This window comes from Ursus maritimus, unplaced genomic scaffold (genome assembly GCF_017311325.1).
Source record: "Ursus maritimus isolate PB19 unplaced genomic scaffold, ASM1731132v1 scaffold_28, whole genome shotgun sequence".
NCBI lineage: Eukaryota > Metazoa > Chordata > Mammalia > Carnivora > Ursidae > Ursus > Ursus maritimus.
In genome coordinates this window covers 5492076-5510250 of record NW_024425341.1, presented here as the reverse complement: position 1 = coordinate 5510250, position 18175 = coordinate 5492076, and the positions used below count along the sequence as shown (strand labels likewise).

Sequence of the window (18175 nt, the reverse complement as noted above, 5' to 3'; positions counted from 1 at the left end):
ATATATATATATATATATATATATATATAGTGTTGGATATATATATAATCACTGTATATATATAGTGTTGGAATTTAAGGCTTCATTCGTGTCCCTCATGTAATAATAATAATAACAACAATAACTAATACTTCAGAAGTCCTTTCTGTTCAAACTGCTTTACCTAAGTAAGTTCATTGCATTTTCCCAGTGGTTCTACTTGTGGAACAGGCTAGCCCTGAGATTAGTAAAATAGCTTTTGGAAGAATCTTGGACAGCTCGTCCTGTAAACCAACCACCAGGTTGTCACACAACTAGGGAAAGCCCAGGGGAGAGAGAATACAGGTAAATTTGCATCTCTAGCATGTGAGAGAGGCGTTCACCTTGTTTCAATACCTGCTTAACCCAGTGTGCCAGGATGTGAAACTGTTTCTTTTCTTTTTTTTTTTAAAAAAGATTCCATTTATTTATTTATTTGAGAGAGAGAGACAGAGCGAGCGTGTGTGCGTGCATGCACGAGCAGGGGGAGGGGCAGAGGCAGAGGGAGAAGCAGCCTCCCCTGCTGAGCAGTGGACATGGGGCTCGATCCCAGGACCCTTAGATTATGACCTGAGCAGAAAGCAGATGCTTAACCGACTGAGCCACCCAGGCGCCCCTGAAACCATTTCTTTTCTAAGTATCTTCCGCACACACCTAACTAATGAGGGTTTGGGGTGACAGAAAGGGATAAGAATGCCAGTTTGAGGATTTTAAAAAAAACAGTTATTTTATCCTGATACAATACAACGTGAAAGAATCCTTTGGGGGAAGGGGAAAGCAAGGGGCCTATGTGGAGAATTTTGTGGGCTGGAGTGTGTCATTTACATATACCTTTTATAGGCACACAGGTGCACACTTGTGATTTTGGGTAGGACTGTTAAGGGAAGGCAAAGGGAGCAGAGAGAGATTAACAAATGGAAATTTCTGGAGGTCAGGGATTTGGTGCCAGGTCCCTTGGCCTGGCACCTGATGCCACATGTAAGACTGAGGAGGGCCACAGCAAACATTTGCTAGGTTCACTTTAACTCAACCCCTGTAAAGCTGGAAGGCCCTGAGAATTCGGAGAGCCCCACCTGCCGCTGCTTGGCCATTTGATTTTCCTTCCTTTCTTCATAGAGCCACTGCTGCCCCCTTCTGGGGTTGGTAGGTATTTCTGGGCAGCACACTTTTTAATGGGCTCAGCAGTGTCCTACACGTTGGTAAGCTTGGTGCTCCGAGTCTACCAACTCTCCAGGCCTGGATGGAGTCCGGACAGACCCAGGTCACTTGTGCTCTGAGGGAAGCCTTGTTCCTGGAGATAATATGTATCTTGGAGGATTTGCAGAGTATTTGGCTTTAGCGGGGCTGGAGTTGAAAAAGGGATTACTCTGTTTGGATAGCTGTGGTAGAAAGATGCCTACGTTGGGAGTCAAGAGAACTGGAATCCAGGCCAACCTTGAGCGTTGAGCTTGGGCTTTCTGGGCCTCATTTCCCTTTTCTGTAAAATGGGAGGCTAGGCCAGGCCAGTTGTGTTCCGGAGAGGGTGAGGGGCTTTAGCTGGGATGGCCTTGGCCTCACTGCCGGGCAGCTCCACTTGGAGCGGTTTTATTTATGGGGAGTCGAAGATGAGTTTGCAGGAAACAAATGTCGTCAAAAGTCTGAGAGCCACTGCACTACGTGATCTCTGGGATCTGTCCAGGTCTAATGGTGTGATTTTATGAACTTAGAATTGAATCACAGACTTGAGAGCTGAAGTCATGGTGCCAAACACTGATTGCTCCATACGTGCTGCGGTGTTTTGCAGGCGGACAGTCCGGAAGACATGCACAGCTGGATCAAGGAGATCGGGGCCGCCGTCCAGGCCCTCAAGTGCCACCCCAGAGTAAGTCACTTCCTTTCAGGTCCATGGTCACTGTCAACTTGGCGATGAAGTCTCTTTGGGTGGGCAGGTTTTATGTGGTGAAGCAGCCAAGTGGTCTGTCCCTGGAGGCAGGTGAAGCCTCAGGCTGTCATGTGTGTTTTCTCTTTCTACTGATTTAGGTACAAAGTTTTATTTTTTGTTTTTTTTGGTTGTTGGAAAGAGGTGAGGCAGGGTTGGGTAAAGAGACGGAGTCTGTGATGTGCTCTGCACGTCTCCCTGCATAGGCAGACCTCGACGCATCTGGGGTGAATTCTGTTGGTCATACTTGATTTCCGCAGACAAGTGCCTTGGGACCTCTGAGGTGGTGATCCTGGGAGGGTGTTCTTCCTGGGACTTTGGGATAAACATTGTCAGGAAAGGCCTTATTTTCCTTTGGTTTTTTTCTTCCCTTGTATTTTTGTAGGATATGTCCTTTTCTAGATCCATCTCTTTGACTCGCTCTGGAAGCTCCAGCCTCTCAGGGGGGCCCAACTCTGTCCTGTGCAGGGGGCGGCTACCTGTGGAAGAGAAAAAAGCTCTCTGCAAAGCCCCCTCTGTGGCTTCCTCCTGGCAACCCTGGACCCCAGTCCCCCAGGCTGGGGACAAGCTGCTTCCAGCTGAAGAGACTCCCGGGGACTCTTTGTTCATGCCTCGACTTGGGGAGAGCAGTACTTCTGGGGTGCTGCCCAGCTCCCGGATAAGGCACAGGTCGGAGCCCCAGCACCCCAAGGAGAAACCATTTCTGTTCAGCCTTGATGACGAGACCATACGGACTTCTGATGTGTGATAGGGCACAGTGCCCTGGGAGGGGGGAGGACTCAAGAAAAGGAGGCCATGACTCAGTTTCCCTACGTTTTGGATGACCGTCAGAGACCCTTTGGCACTCATATTCCTGTGGATGCTCTGTGGGAGGGGCCCATCCAGCCGGCCTGTTTGGTGTTTTTTTTTTTTTTTTTTTTCAATATCAATGCAGTGTATTTAACTTGGAAACTCACTACGTTAGACCTGTAGGCACACTCAGTGGAGAGCAGGTTGCCTCTGCTTTGACTGCCTTAAGGTTTTCTTGGTGAGAGGAGGTTGGGAGTGCAATTTCATCCCTAACCAAGTTTTATTTCCTTGTCCTAGTTGTAGTTTCTTCCTTTATGGTCCAGGCCAGGCACAGAATCTTGGGCCAGTCATCTGGTTTATCCAATTCCTATTTATTGGCTGAGGTCTGACTGTAAAGTAGGAAGGTGGTAACCAAGCTGTTTTGCCTGGGATACATTCTGAAGAGAGGTGTTCAAATCTGGGGGCTGGCAGGTAGCTCTCAAAATGTCTAGGAGGCTAGATCCTCCCAGGGGACCTCCATAGGGGAATAAGGATCTCTTGTAAGGTATGGGGAAACATTCAACCTCAGTGTATTAGCCAATTTTGGGAATTATTCTGTTCTTGTCTATGACCCCAAATAATGTCAACGTGAGTGATAGACCTGCCCACCCAGTTTCTGTGTCAGGCCCTGGGGATGGGTTTATCAGTGTTAAAAGTTATGACTGTTGAGAATAGAGCAGACATTTCCATTGCTATGGTGTTATTTGGAAGTTCAGAGGGTTGATAAGTGTAGGATAATTCCCCTGTGTGAGAGATCAGATCTCTATTTTAGAGTGTTAGAATTGCTTTAGAGCAGGGGCTGGGAAAAGACGGACATCCAGATAAACTTCATCCAGATTAACCTTTCTGATCCGTGTTTTCCAGACAGAAGAAAAGGTCAATTTTAGCACAGATTTCTTGAATCCTTACTTCATAGCTCTCTTCAATGGGCTGATATTAGTCTGATTTTAAGTGCTGTATATTATATGCCCTGGCAGATTTGCTTTCTTTCTACTTTTTCTGTTGCCCTTTGAATGAAGCCTTGTGGTATTTGCATGATCGAACCTTATAACCTGATAAGGTTCCATGTACTTAACAGTGAAGAGATACAAGGATAGTCCTGAGAGGTATTTATATTTTTAATAAAATAGAAACTCTGCATAGTAACATTGATTTAGAGGCTCTGCATTGCTGACTAGAGATTTCCCAAGTAGAAGAGCATAGGTTGCATTTCCCACCCAGATTCTTCGGTGTACCTTCTTTCATTTGACAAGAAGGGTCCCTGGGAGAATTTGTCCAACTTATGTGGTGAGCTGCTAACTTATCAGGGTTCCCTAAAGGGAGAGAAAAACTAATTTCTGTCTATGGCTTTTTTCAGCTAGATCAGTTAATTACCTTTAAATTAGAGGAAGATACCGAGAGATGCATTTTTACCTAAGTCCATCCCTTCCCCTTCCTTATGTCCAGATCTAATACAGAGGCAGAAACGTGTCATCGGAAATCCTTAGGGGCTTGAGGGGAATCTGTGTTCCTTCCAGGCAGTGTGATTCCCTTGAAGTCTATGTCATGTTGAGAACTTTTCTTGACTGCACTGCATTGGAGCTATTCTTTACTTAAATTGTTTGGCCTAGTGGGCCTGGTAGAAAAAAAGACATCTGGTACTGGATAACTCTCTCTCTCTCTCTCCTCTGTTTTGCAGCCTCTTGTAGACTGTTGTCCTCAGAAATCAGTGGTCCGGGAGTTATTTAGGAGTGACTGAGGTTACAGCTTCAAGTAGCCTGAGAAGTAGTCATTTCAGGTCCTTAAAGCTCCTTGTCTCTGGTTTCATCTTCAGATTTTCCTCAAGAAAATGCTTTGGCCAGGTCAAAGAAAGTACACAATAAGTGATATTGCACTAACAAAAATAAGTTAGGAAATTTTGAGATCCCTTTAAACATTCCCTTACTCATGCAAGCTGTCATTTTTCGTGTTTAAGCTGTGAAAATGCACCCATTTCTCTTTTGTTAAATAAACTCTCTGCTAGAATACTACTGCTAAATTAATTGGCTGTTAGAGTAAGCTAATATGTTTCTTATTTCAGTAGGCTCTATTTTAAGAATGTGTTAAATTAAACATACTTATACATCTAGATTATATTATTATGATAGAGAAAAACAAGGACTCTAGTTGGCATATACTTGGGAGTACCAAGTGGGAACATTGTTAATGTAGTTCCAATGCCAGATAAATAGAATTATCTCCAGCGAGTCTATAAGGATCCTCATTCCCAAACCTTATTTCAGAATTCTTTTTGTGTCCATATTTCTTACCTTCTGGCCAATTTCACATCACAACTTTTTAATGTCACTACATATGTGAGCCAAAGATAGTGCATATATAGTCAAAAGCATTTGGTTTTAAGTGTATATGCAACCAGATGGAAAAAAACAGGGCAGGATGCAGTACAGGTTAGTAGTTAAATGTATAGGCTCTGGAATAAATCTGAGTTAAGAAAAAAAAAAAAAAAAAAAGGAACCAAAAACGTACTGCATTTTCTTTGTGGAATAAAAACCCTCTTGAGTTGTGCTGTTTTCATAAGACTATTGAAGTGGTCTTGACCCAGTTTGTGTAACAGTATTACAGGTGGTCTTCTCTATAATTGAACTATTTACCATCCACTATTCTTGAGAGCTTAAGGATTTGCTTACTCAAGGTCAGTTGGTGGTTGGTAAACATTGTTTGACCTTTTGCATCCTGTGAGACACCATAAAGCTACTAAGGTGTAGAGACGAGACTCAGGTCAAAATATTGGAGGTTATACATTTATTTCTGAATAGAATGCTGAGCTCACTCACATGAGAAAGAACAGAGGTAAGGTCCAGCTTTGTAGTTCATATGAAGCAAAAGGGTTTTTTTTTTTTTTCCCTTGCTGAATATAACTGTGCTCTCATATGGGCTCAAAGGACCTAAATAGATTCAGTAGTTGAGCGGTGGAATTTGATGTTTGTTTTCACTGTTGACCAGTAACACCATTTTGGAAATTGAGTTTCCCAAATGAGCTTTGTTTGTAAACTTTGAACATGTCAAAAATGGACAGTTTAGTAAATCCTTTCTACCAACATCACTTTTTTTTTCTTACTCCTTTTTTCTCTATGTTATTGCCTGCAGCAGTTACAGTCACTCATGCTAAGTAGAATTTGAATAAAGCTAATATTAGCAAAAATATACTGTTTGACCTCTTTCCCCACTGCTTATGAAGGTGTGGCATGATTTTGTGTTTTGAACCAGTATGTTTCAGCTGTGAAATGCACTCACTGTAAGCACTGAGCTTGAGTGCATGGAAACTGTTATGCTTCTCATTTTATGTGATCTCCTAATTGGTATGTAGCAAAATATAATTTTCTAAAACTGTTTTGTTGCTTGTTTTGTAATAAAACCATGTGAAATACTGAAATATGGCGTGTGTTTTCCTAACGCTGACCTTCTGTCCGTGGGTGGGTGATCTCTCTTGTCAGTCTGCCCCATTATTGGTTTTCTGGGCTTCCTGAGGAAGGTGCCTGCACAGGGCAAGGCTGGAGACCTCTCTTCGTTGCGTGGGGGTGGACTTGGTCCTGGGGCGGGGACGGGTGTTGGAGGATGTGTGCCTGTGCGCGCGCGTGTGTGTGTGTGTGTGTGTGTGTGTGTATGTGTGTAGAGGTCTGCCAGGCTCTGCCCCTTAAAGCCCAGGGGGTTGACGGAGGCGGCACCCTGGCCGGGAGAAAGTGTTGCTCATTTTAGCGGTTGGGTCCAAAGTAATTGGAGAGTGAAGAAGGAAGGGGGCAGGATGACTAGACCTCTGCTGCGGCCGGCTGTGCTGGGACAACTCCTCCTGCTGTGGCTGCTGCTCCCGCTGCCTGTGCCCAGAGTCAAGGCCAGGAGGTCCAGGGCTCTGCTGCCCTGTCCCGCGGTCTGCGAGCCCACGCGCTGCCCCCCGCTGCCCACCTGCTCGGCTGGGTCGACGCCAGTGCTCGATCGCTGCCGCTGCTGCCGCGTTTGCGCGGCGGCCGAGGGCGAGGCCTGCGGCGGGGCGCGGGGCCGGCGATGCGCCCCGGGGCTGCAGTGCCGCGCGCCGCTTAGCGCCCCGCGCGTCGGCGGCGCCCGAGTCGGCACGTGCGGCTGCCCGGCGGCGGGGGCGGCGGTGTGCGGCAGCGACGGGCGCACCTATCCCAGCCTGTGCGCTCTGCGCGCCGAGAACCGCGCCGCGCGCGTCCGAGGCGCGCTCCCGGCCGTGCCGGTGCTGAAGGGCGACTGCGCGGGTCGAGGTGAGCGCTGGGCGCGCGCGCTCCGGTTACTCGCAACTCCCCCAGGCAGCGCGCCCCAGTCGCGCGGTTCGCCGCCGTCTCTTCCCGCCTTTGCCTCCGGATTCAACTCCTTGTTCCCAGTTTTCTTTCCTTCTTAGGTGTCTCCTTACCACTTCCCATGCGGTTTCTCCCCAGGCCTGTTGAATGCCGTCTTCCCTTTTTTTCTCTCTTTCTTTTCCACCTGGGACGACAAGTCTGGTTCCCCCAAGGCGTATCCCTGTGGGGTGGCAGTGAATACGAAGGGGAGACCGAAGAGAGGAAGGGGAGGGAGAGGAGAGAGGAGGAGAAGAGAGATCGGGAGAATTGGGGTATGACACCTGATGCGGCCAGGCAGCGGGGCGCCTACCGCCCCCAAGAATGGAGCATTTCTTCACAGGGACCAGGAGTGTGGGCCGACTCAGAAGCAAGTACAACTTCATCGCGGAGGTGGTGGAGAAGGTGGCGCCGTCTGTGGTTCACTTGCAGCTGTTCCGCAGGTAAAGGAGGCAGGAGGAGGCCGCCAGCTACCCTGGCGGACTGTTTCTGAGCGCCTGCCCGCTCCGGGAACCAGAGCTACCGCTTTCCAGGCATCATTTAGTCGTTAAGACCCGCTGTGAGGAAATCGCGGCTCATACAGGTTGAATAATCTGTTGGGGTGGTTTAGCCAAAGAGCGGAAGCGTAGGGATTGTGGCTTCCATATCTGGCCTGCTCCTCTGCACGTCGGTGTCTGGGGTTTCTCTCTCTCATCTCCCACGGACAAAATTGAAGGTCAGATGTAAGAGCTAGAAGGCATCCTGATGGTGATCTTGCTCAGGCTCCTCGTTTGCCTGGAAGGAAATCCTATGTCACGAGACCAGTTAGTAGTGGAACCTAAGCCGGAACCAGACTTCGACTCCCGCCCTGCCTGGGTCCTCAGTAACGTGGCACCAGGTACACGTTTGCGCGCAGTAGTAGGATTAGGTTAGGCCTCTCTGAAGCAGAGGGTTGCTCTGACCAGCGCTGAAGAAGGAGGGGAGAGGTCGTCCCTGGAAAAGGAGAGTTGGAATCAGCTCTCAGTCGTGTTCCTAAGAGATGGCCAGGGCACTGAACATGCAGAGTCCTGTTATACATGGAGAGAGGGAAAACACAGACGGGATAGTAAAATGTGAAAACTGTGGTGGAGGTATATTTGATAAATGAGAGGTTCCATGTCCCCAAACTGTGATGGATCCCCTGAGTTTCCTGCCCTCTGCTTATGCTGTTGTCTTGCTGGGACAGGTCACCTCTTAGCGGCAAGGATATTCCTGCATCCAGTGGCTCTGGGTTCATAGTGTCTGAGGATGGGCTCATTGTTACCAATGCCCATGTCCTCACCAACCAGCAGCGGATCCAGGTGGAGCTCCAGAATGGGGTCCAGTATGAGGCCACTGTCAAGGACATTGACCATAAATTGGATCTTGCACTGATTAAGATTGAGCCAAATGTGAGTATGCAAGGGCCAAATCAGTCTGTACATCTGGGGATTTCCATCAATTTGCTGATATTTTCCTCTCCACCCCATTCCCACACCACATCTTTTTTACCTGGTATATGATCTTTTCTAGGGTCCTTTTTCTCTGTTTTTCACTTTTATTTTCTTCTGTGCCCATCTGTATAGCCCTAACAATTTCTGTTAACTATCCAGCCTCCTTTACCTCCTTCTTCAACAGATGCTGCTTCTGGGAAACTCATTTCTCTGCTTGCCTTACAATACTAGGAATGATTGCAGTGGATTCAGAGCTGCCGAGGAACGAGGAACGCTCTGAGGTCCTTGCTACACAAAGGCTAGTCTGCACGTCAGCAGCGTTGACATTATCTGAGAAAGATTTCTTTAAAAATACAGGATCTCAGATCCCACCCAGGTCTACTGAGTCAAAATTTGCATTTTAATAAGATCCCCAGGTGATTCGTGTGCACATTAAAATTTGAGAAGCACTGTTCTGGGTGATCTCCTTTCTGTTTGTGGTTTAATTTTGACTATAAAATTTTGAGCTGGGGCGGGGGCTGCCTGGGTGGCTCAGTCTTTAAACATCTGCCTTCGGCTTAGGTCATGATCTCAGGGTCCTGGGGTGGAGCCCACGTCGGGTCTCTCAAGTAAATAAATTAAAAAATCTTAAAAAAGTAAAATTTTGAGCTGGTATAGTGCTAAGTAAGTTGCTAATGTCAGTGTATGTTCATCAATGACTTCACTGGTCCTTTAGTTACAGTAATTTCTACAAAGCAATAATTTTAGATTTTAGAGATCATCCTGGTCATCTCACCAAGTGAGAGGTTGGTGGTTGCTGGAATTTGAGAAAGAAGCATCAGGCACTTGTAGAACCTATGTGAGTGGTGAGGGATTCTTGGATTGTAAGTGCCCAAATGATAGAGACCATGTCATATGTGTGTTGTACACAAATACTGGTTGATTCTATTCTTGATTTGTTCTTCACCTCTCTGTCCTTCCCACCCCTCCTGGCTGTGTGCAGACTGACCTTCCTGTATTGCTGCTGGGAAGGTCCTCTGACCTGCGGGCTGGAGAATTTGTGGTGGCCTCGGGCAGCCCGTTTTCTCTGCAGAACACAGTGACCGCAGGAATTGTCAGCAGTACACAGCGAGGGGGAAGAGAGCTGGGGCTGAAGGATTCAGACATGGACTATATCCAGACGGATGCCATAATTAATGTAAGTCAGTTGGGAGGGTCATCCTCAGCCCACAAGGTACTGGCAAGACAGTGAGAAGAAGATGTCAGGCCTTCTTTTTTCCTTTGGCCTGTTGGGGCTGTCCAGAGTTCAGTCAGATCCTCACCGGAGGGATGGAATGCCATGTTATTAGAGTTCAGTTGATGTGATCGTCGACATCCACGATATTGGGCAGTCTCTTAGGGTCTGTCATAGAGGTCACCCCTGCTGTAGAAGGTGGGGGGTCCTTTTGCTGTTGTCTTTTACCTGCACTGACTTCAGTGTTGGTGATGACGGGGGCACGGCTTTGCCTGCCTGAGGGGAACGGGGACTCACCAGAGCAGGCTGCTTTTGGTAAACCTCTTTGGGAGCTACGTATAAATGACAAGCAGAAAAGCACTGATGACTTTTTCGAATTCTGTCTTCAGCACGGCAATTCTGGGGGCCCTCTGGTGAACTTGGTAAGTGGCCACTTTCCTTGCTGTTTCATGTCTCTTCCAAACTTGGCAAGACTGACGATGCAGAGTAGGGTGTCACTCTTGTGTAGAGATTTGCGGTAGGATGCTTTTCTATTATTGCATCTCAAGTGAATGGTTAGCAAAGATTTAAGATCTCTGGTGGATTTACCATCCTTTATCACATGGCACGTGAGCTCATCCAGCTGAGGGTGCCAGGGTTGACTTCCACTTATTGACATCTCTTTGCCATGCTTTCTGTTTTCATCGTGTAGTTAACAAAAGCCTGGGGACTAAACTAAAATATATGTCAGATGATCGACTGTGCTACGTAATGTCTCCCTTGAAGACTGCCTGCTGTTGCATGTGAAGAACTGTCCCTCCTCCCAAAATGCTAACCCCATGACGTGGTCTGTTTGGGTTTTTAGTTCTGACAGAGAAGAGCCACAGTGAGAATCCATCACTCTGTCATGTATTTAATCCTTAAATGTGATTCAGCATCTCTCCTGGAAATGTGAGAGTGTCTAGTTCAAATACCTGTGAAAACATAAGAAAGTGCAATGCTGTTTGACACACAGTCTGATCATGCAGAGTCCCTTTGGGCTGCTTGTTTTTGGTTCTTTACACATTACACTTGCTTTTTGGAGGAGGAACTATATGTGAAATTACTGAGCACTCATTTACTCACAGTAATGTTACTCATGTAATTTTCTCGTGCCTGCTTTCTCTAGTAGACAATGAGTTTACTAGGGGCACCTGCGGGGCTCAGTCGGTTGTGTCTGTCTTCAGCTCAGGTCATGAGCCCAGGGTCCTGGGATCAAGCCCCTCGTTGGGCTCCCTGATTGGTGGGGAGTCTGCTTCTCCCTCTCTCTCTGTGTGTGCTCACGCTCTCTATCTCTCACTCTCTCTCAAATAAATAAAATTTAAAAAAAGACAATGACTTTACTAGAGCTGGGGTGACATGCAGATTGTCAGGCCACACTCCAGACCTACGAGTTATGATACGTATTTTAATATGAGAAGTCTCTTTTGTACCCTTCCCATTACCCAACAAAGGCTAAAGGGTGATGAAGTGCATGAAGAGGAAAGTGTTTCCCATTTCATAGCTTTGGCCTCATAGAGCTTTGTTCTCTGAGGTCCATTAGCTAATTCTGAAGAGTTCCATTGAAGTGTTGCTGAAAACCCAACAGCTTTTTGCCTTTTCCATGTTTATTTTTAGTGTCATTTGAGGAGAAAAGGCAAGTACTCCTTGGCCTCTTATCTGTGTCAAAATACAAACTGTGGTTCACTTTTAAAATCATTTGACGAAGGAAAAAATGAACTCAGGACTTAAAAAAAAAAAAAAAAGTCCTCAGCAGGGATTTGTGCATGGGTAGGCTCCCCCCACTTTCCTACCACAGTGTGTGTCCTGTAAGGTAACATCCACTGCTCTGTGTGGAAGTTCCCTTTCCTCTAGCCTCTCTGTGCTCTGACCCTCAGTGACTAGCATCACTCCCTCCTCTGCTGGTCCTGGTTTTGTACTGATCAGTTTGCATGACCTGGCGACTGAATGATGTCTCCTCCCTTGCCAGGATGGTGATGTGATTGGCATAAATACGTTGAAGGTGACCGCGGGAATCTCCTTCGCAATTCCCTCAGATCGAATTCGACAGTTCTTGGCAGAATTCCATGAGCGCCGGTTGAAAGGTAAGGGGAGTTAGGACTTTTTCTTCTCCTCTTTGTGGTGTTTTTCAGGAGTCCTCCATCTGTTCTGGGGACCGCCATTTGGATTCTGTAGAATACTGAGTCACTGGTAGCCAGCTCTTATCATGGTGGTTTGGGTGGCAATATGGGGGAACTAGGCACTAAGCCAGGCATGTGGTGTACCCAGAAGTATGTGAATTATGGCAGAAAGGAAACCCATGGGCTGGAGATGGGAGGTGGATGGGAGGAGTGTCTGTGCTAGTGCCAAAAGTTCTCTGAAGCACGTTTTCATGGCTGACAGCCTGAAAGGGCAGTTACAATAATAGTAAGGATGTTCCGTGACTTGCTGTCTTTTAAGCTCTGCCAAAAGGAAAGCAGTTTTGTTGTTAGTAACACCCTATAACTTTCCTTTCCAGGAAAGTCTCTTTCACAGAAGTATCTCGGTCTGCGAATGCTGCCTCTCACTATGAAGTAAGCATGGGTTTCAATGTGTCTGGGTTGTTTCTCAGAAGCCAAAGGCATAGCTGGATGGTCTTAACGGGAATGTAGAGCATGTGGACTACAGCCGGCTACTTTTGTGGGTGTAGCGCCCCGTTGTCACAGGGCAGGTCTCTGTGCTTCGCCTGCATCAGTATTTGTGGTACACATGGTAGCTTCTTTCACTGTGGCTATATTTTATCATGTCCGGTGGTTCCGGGCTTTGGTAGAGAACCGGGCCACCCCCAAGGAGGAACAACTGTGACCGGCTTGATGGAATCTTCACCGGCCTCCTGGGACCTTGGGTAGAACACATAAGAGTACCTGTTGAGTTGGAGGCTTTGATCAGGGCTCAGGTGAGGAATTCATTGTGCTTCTTAACCTTCTGGGAAAACATTTCTCACTTTTCTTAGCCTTCTTCAAGAGATGAAAAGGCAAGATCCCGATTTCCCTGATGTGAGTGCTGGGGTTTTTGTGTATGAGGTGATTCAAGGAACGGCTGCTGAAAGGTAAGAGCTCAGGCCTTGGCCCAGCTAGCATGCCATGGTAAATGTGTGTCAGCTCGAGATGTGCACCGTTCAATACAGTGGCCCTACCCACACACGGCTGTTGAACACTGAGATGGGGCAGGTGTGACTGAGGAACTGAATCTTATTTAATTTTAATTTATTTAAGTAAAAAAAACCCCACAAACCAGAGACAACCAATATAAAAGATTTTTCCATTACACATACCTTTTGTTTTAGAAGAACTGCCTTTAACTTTAATCACTGCATGTGTAAAATATTGTAGAGTAGCACAATAGGCGTGTGTTGTTTCTAGTGGATTTCAAAGACAGATGAAACAGTCTAAAATACCTATTAATAATTTAAAAAATTACGTGTTCAAACGATAATACGTATATTGACTGAAATAGGTATGTTATTAAAATGAGTTTCATCTAGTTTTAAAAGATTTCTAAAAATTAAAGTTTTTAAAAATGTGGCTACCAGAAAATTTAAAATTTAAAATTACGTGCACGGCCTGTCTTACATTTCTATTGGACAGTGCTGAATTAGACTTGTGTACTTGTGTTTGGGAAGGGGATGGCTTTTTGGTAGCTCGAGAATTCATGATGAGTTAATAGCATAAGTTTAAATTAATTTTGCTAGGAATTCCCGAATCTACCTTTGATAACTTAGTTATTAAGAATAGGAAGATTTTAGAGGGCTAAAAGTTTAAGAACATATTTTAGGTACTTTAAGCACTTTTTCCTTTGTACTCTGGAAGACCATATCGGAGGCCAGCACCAAATGAGTGAATGTTAAAAAAGCAACAAACAGCTCATCAAAGAAGCGCTCCAGCTGATTTTACTCTTGTTTTTAAATATTTATACTAACTACTGAGGGAAGAGGTGGCTTGTCCTGCAGTTATTCTCCTGGGTCCCTCTCGTATACTTCTTCAGTATACCTCTCTCACTACTTTTGTTTCTCAAGAGCTCAATTATCTTTTTATATTATGGCAACTCTTTTGGTAGGGGGAAGAAACCATAGGGTACTAACTGTTAATAGCTAAATGTTAGGTCTCATGTTACTAAATTTGGCTTGTCATAGGCTTTTCTCGACTTTCTTGCTTCCTGCCCTCCCCCAACTCCTTTATTTTTATCTTTTGGTTCAAGGCCAAAGCTATTTCTTTCAGTTCTCCTAGTCCTTGCTACTCAAAATGCGGCCTGTAGATGAGAAGCACTGGCATCACCTGGGCTGTTTTTTTTAGAAATGCAGAATGAAGGGCACCTGGGTGGCTCAGCTGGTTGAGTCTCGGACTCTTGATTAGGCTCAGGTCATGGTCTCGGGGTTGTGAGATCCAGACTGTCATCAGGGTCTGCACTTGTGCAGAGTCTGCTTCTCTCTCTCTCTCAGCCCCTCCCCCAGCTCGCACGTGCTCTCTCATATAAATCTTAAAAAAAAAGAAAAAAAAGAAAAAAGGCAGAATGACAGGCCCCACCACTGAATCATAATCTGGATTTTAAACAAGATCTCCAGGTGACTTGGATGAACATTAAAGTGTGGGACTACTGCTTGCTTGAAGTCACTGATTAGCCAGAAATCTATTACTTCTGGCTTCATCCACTTAAATCTAATAATAACAATTACAGTAAGAACAGCTGGCACTTATTAACCACTTACTATATGTCAGGCATCACTTCAAGTTTTTTACATACTTTTTTGAGCCCCCCGTTTTATGATATAGGCATTATTTTATAGAAACAGCAGCTGTGCTACAGAGAGGTAATTAACTTGAGAGGTACATAGAAGTAGAGAGCAGGGATGTGGAATCTAGCTTAACTCCTGGATATCCTGTTTTGTAGCTGCTGCTTTTGTTTCTAAGAGGCAGAGTGCAAAGCAGGAAGATGGGTTTTCACCTTTGAAAGACCCAGGATCAAATCCTAGTTTCATCCCTTCCAAGCTGTGGGATACGGGTTAGGTTATTTATCCTAGCTGAGACTCGCTCCCTCATTCTGGTGCGTAGTTTACACTCAGTAATAACTGGCGGGTTTCCTTCTCTTTTTCTACTCACAGAACTGCAGTGGATTAAGTTTCTTCTTTGTGCACTGTCCCAGTCATCCTCCTGAGCTGTCCTTGTTCTGAAGGTTTTCCATGCTTTTAGCTTTGCCCTCAAACTTCTCTTCACATCCTCTTGCTTTAAATTTCTATTTAAAAGAAAATTCCACATATCTTGGTAATCCTCCCACATCCTTCCTTTGGCTTCCCATTTCTTTAAAATGGTATCTCCTTGAATCATTTAATTTGATGCCCCTCTTCAGCCCATTATTGACTTTAAGAGAAATCATCAGCATGACTATGTATTTATTGGAGTGTTTCATATTTGGGGGTGCTTTTGTTTCTCAAATATATATTCTGTGTGAAGCAAAGATATTGGAGACAGAATATAATCACAACTTTGGGGGAAAGGAGCCTAGAACCAGAGCCTTAAATATTTAGACTTGGAAGGGTGACTGGTTTTTGACTTACTGGAAGCAGAGCTATCATGCTGTCGATGGAGATGGGGCAAGTAATTGTGTTGTTAAAACCACTGATCAGAGTACAACTGTGTGGGGAAAAATATTGCTTGTGTTCTTCCTCATCTTTGGTGGTAAGACCAGGAGTGTGCTTGAGGCCTACAGAGGTCAGAGACTGATAAAAACCCAAAGCTAAATTCCTTGTTCCCAACCAAATCCAATATATTGGAGGAGTAAACTTTTCACATGATCCTGTTAGAAGACTGATTTTATAAATGTAAATAGGATTGTTGTCCCCAGGTGATTTCCCAGCATATCTTGTAAGAGCCCTCATATCTGAAAGGACTAAGGCTATTTCTGGTTTCCTGGTTTGTATATTTAATGACAGCAAAATAAGGGCGCCCGGGTGGCTCATTCGTTACACGTCTGCTTTCGGCTCAGGTTATGATCCCAGGGTCCTGGGATGGAGTCCCCGCATTGGGCTCCCTGCTCAGTGGAGAGTCTGCTTCTCTCTCTGCCTCTCCCTCTGCTTGTGATCTCTTTCTCAAATAAATAAATAAAATCTTAAAAAAAAATGACAGCAAAATTGTGCCATAAGAGACAGACATTAAATTCTAGATGGGGACAAGTAAAACTTAGAGTTTCATTGTCCTTTTTTCCCCCTTCCCCCAGCTCTGGGTTGAGAGACCACGATGTAATTGTCAGCATAAATGGGCAACCTGTTACCACCACAACCGATGTTATTGAAGCTGTTAAGGACAATGATTCCCTTTCCATCATGGTTCTTCGAGGAAGTCAAATTTTGATTCTGACAGTCACACCTGAAATAATCAATTAACTATCTTGCTTTAAAGAGAAATCATCTAACAAAACCAAAGCTATATTACCTGGTTTGTATTGAAGATGTACCAAACATGGCAAGTTTTAGGGTCTCTTTCTTTCTTAAGAAAAATGAATGCTTTAAAACATACAGATATACACATATACACACACACTTAGGGACCAGTAGATTGGGGTGCTCTACTGTTGCTAAGAAGCCTTACCAAAGTGAGTGAAGGACATGGTGCCAGGAAGTCTGGGAAGCTGATAACATTTTATTTCAACACAGGAAACAACTGAAAAACAAGCAGTTTCTAATTTAACCTTGACAGAAGGACACTTGTGGATTTTAAAACTTCTCTATAGCCACAAACTGGATATAACACAAGCATGTACACACACACACACACACACACACACACGAACAGACCTACCAAATATGAAGAAACAACCTGAATCCAGAATGCAAAGGAAATAGAATTTTTCGTAACCCTGCCTTTCTCAATCAGTTTTTCAGGTTGTACCACGTTTGGCCAGGGTTCGTAGATGAGGACGATGAACATCATTTGTAAGTCAAATTCAAACTGACAACCGCAGATTGTCACAGAGAAAGATGAGATTCTCAGGACCACCCTGGCAGTGGTCTCCAAAAGCTTTCTGACTGGGAGAGGGCTTCTTCTATAGGACAGATCCTTCAATAACTTACAGACTTTGACCTTTTCATCCAAGCTCATCCTCCTGGCAACATTAGTGATTTTGAGTCTGAAAGCTGCCAAAGTGTTGGTGTTTTTAAAGAAAATAGCTTTTGATGGGGTTTGTGAATATCCTGAAGGAGATTTTTTGAAAAGTGTGAGATGAGGCAGGATTTATGGCTTACAGTAGTATCTTATTTTCTTTGGTAAGATTTTAATTTGTTTTCCAGATTTCTCTTACAAGTTAGGATTTTTTTTTTTTTTTAAATATGGCATCTCCTTAAATTCTATGCAAAATTTTGTTTATGTGCATTTTTTCCTGGGGAGGGGGTCCAGTTTCTTCACGACCTCCAACAATTTAAAAAATGCTATATAGTTACAGTATAGACATATGAATAAGAATCTACCAATTATTACTGTTACAAACAAGGTTAAGGTCAATGTGGTACAGAATTTTCAAGACAGAATAATCTGTTTTAGTTTTTACACATTCGCCAACCATTTAATAATATAAGAACAGTGTTCATTTTCATCAGGGATAATAAAGCTGAAACTTTTAGAAAAGCTGCTTCATAATGATAGCATATCCAGTGTTATTTTAACTGTGATTCTTGGTTCTCTAAGTCAATGATTAGGAGACTACGTTTTGAGTAGTTCTACCTTGATTGTTTCTAGAATTTATCCTGAATATCGGGCTCCTAGTTCAACTTGTCCGCAAAGTCCTCCTTTTACTTCATATTTAAAAGTTCTTTTCAACTTAAATTGCAAAGGATGGGAACTAAGTTTCTCAGAACTTATAATTCAGAACATTTCCTCTTATTCCCAGTGATTTGGGAATGCAAAAGCTCGGCCATCTCTTTTTCCTGACAACGGACTCTGGTAGCCCACAGCGATAGCTTCTGGCACCATGCCTATTTTGACGGAATGTGTTCTTTTTGCCCCCATAAATCACCTCCCAACTCCACCCAATACTCAGTAATTCTGTCCTTTAAGTAAGAATCTGTTTGTTTTTTTCCCCCCAAAGGTATAAGGCTTTTCACCTTATCTAAAATAAATGTGAAGAATAGCTTTCTAGTTAGTTAGTTGTAGGAGATATTTTTTACTAGCCTACAACATAGCTCTCTAAATTCATAAATAACTAATTTTTAGATAGGATAGCCAAGAGGATAGCTTAATCCAGATATATTTGATTATTGTTGGGCTTTCAAAATATAATTGAAATGAAGACTTTATTGTACTGCATATACTGCCTCTGGAGCATAATAATGATGTAAAAATAGGGTTTATTAGTAGAGTGGTTCATTTCAAATGCCTAGCTTTTAGCAAAATAT

At 44.5% G+C, this 18175-nt stretch overlaps 2 protein-coding genes across 4 annotated transcripts in view; both read left to right on the top strand.

The window, feature by feature from the left end:
* PLEKHA2 (pleckstrin homology domain containing A2) overlaps positions 1–6176 on the top strand; it is a 59596-nt gene extending 53420 nt beyond the window's left edge. For all 3 annotated transcript variants that reach the window (XM_040643234.1, XM_040643233.1, XM_040643236.1), the window contains 2 exons: positions 1802–1879; positions 2322–6176. In XM_040643234.1, the coding sequence (XP_040499168.1) occupies positions 1802–1879; positions 2322–2684 (441 nt within the window). In that variant the 3' untranslated portion in view covers positions 2685–6176. The remainder of the gene's footprint in view (positions 1–1801; positions 1880–2321) is intronic.
* A 107-nt stretch (positions 6177–6283) lies between these two features.
* HTRA4 (HtrA serine peptidase 4) lies at positions 6284–16581 on the top strand. Its single transcript, XM_040643232.1, has 9 exons — positions 6284–7023; positions 7439–7538; positions 8300–8504; positions 9529–9723; positions 10149–10181; positions 11747–11861; positions 12275–12329; positions 12749–12844; positions 16006–16581. Exons 1-9 carry the CDS (start codon positions 6546–6548, stop codon positions 16169–16171), a joined length of 1443 nt encoding a protein of 480 aa, XP_040499166.1. The 5' UTR covers positions 6284–6545; the 3' UTR covers positions 16172–16581.
* The last annotated feature ends 1594 nt before the right edge of the window (positions 16582–18175 follow it).

Coding starts and splice junctions, on each gene's coding strand:
- HTRA4 (XM_040643232.1), top strand. CDS start 6,546: ATGACTAGACCTCTGCTGCGGCCGGCTGTGCTGGGACAACTCCTCCTG. Junction 9,724..10,148: donor AGACGGATGCCATAATTAAT/GTAAGTCAGTTG, acceptor TTCTGTCTTCAG/CACGGCAATTCTGGGGGCCC. Junction 11,862..12,274: donor CCATGAGCGCCGGTTGAAAG/GTAAGGGGAGTT, acceptor TTTCCTTTCCAG/GAAAGTCTCTTTCACAGAAG.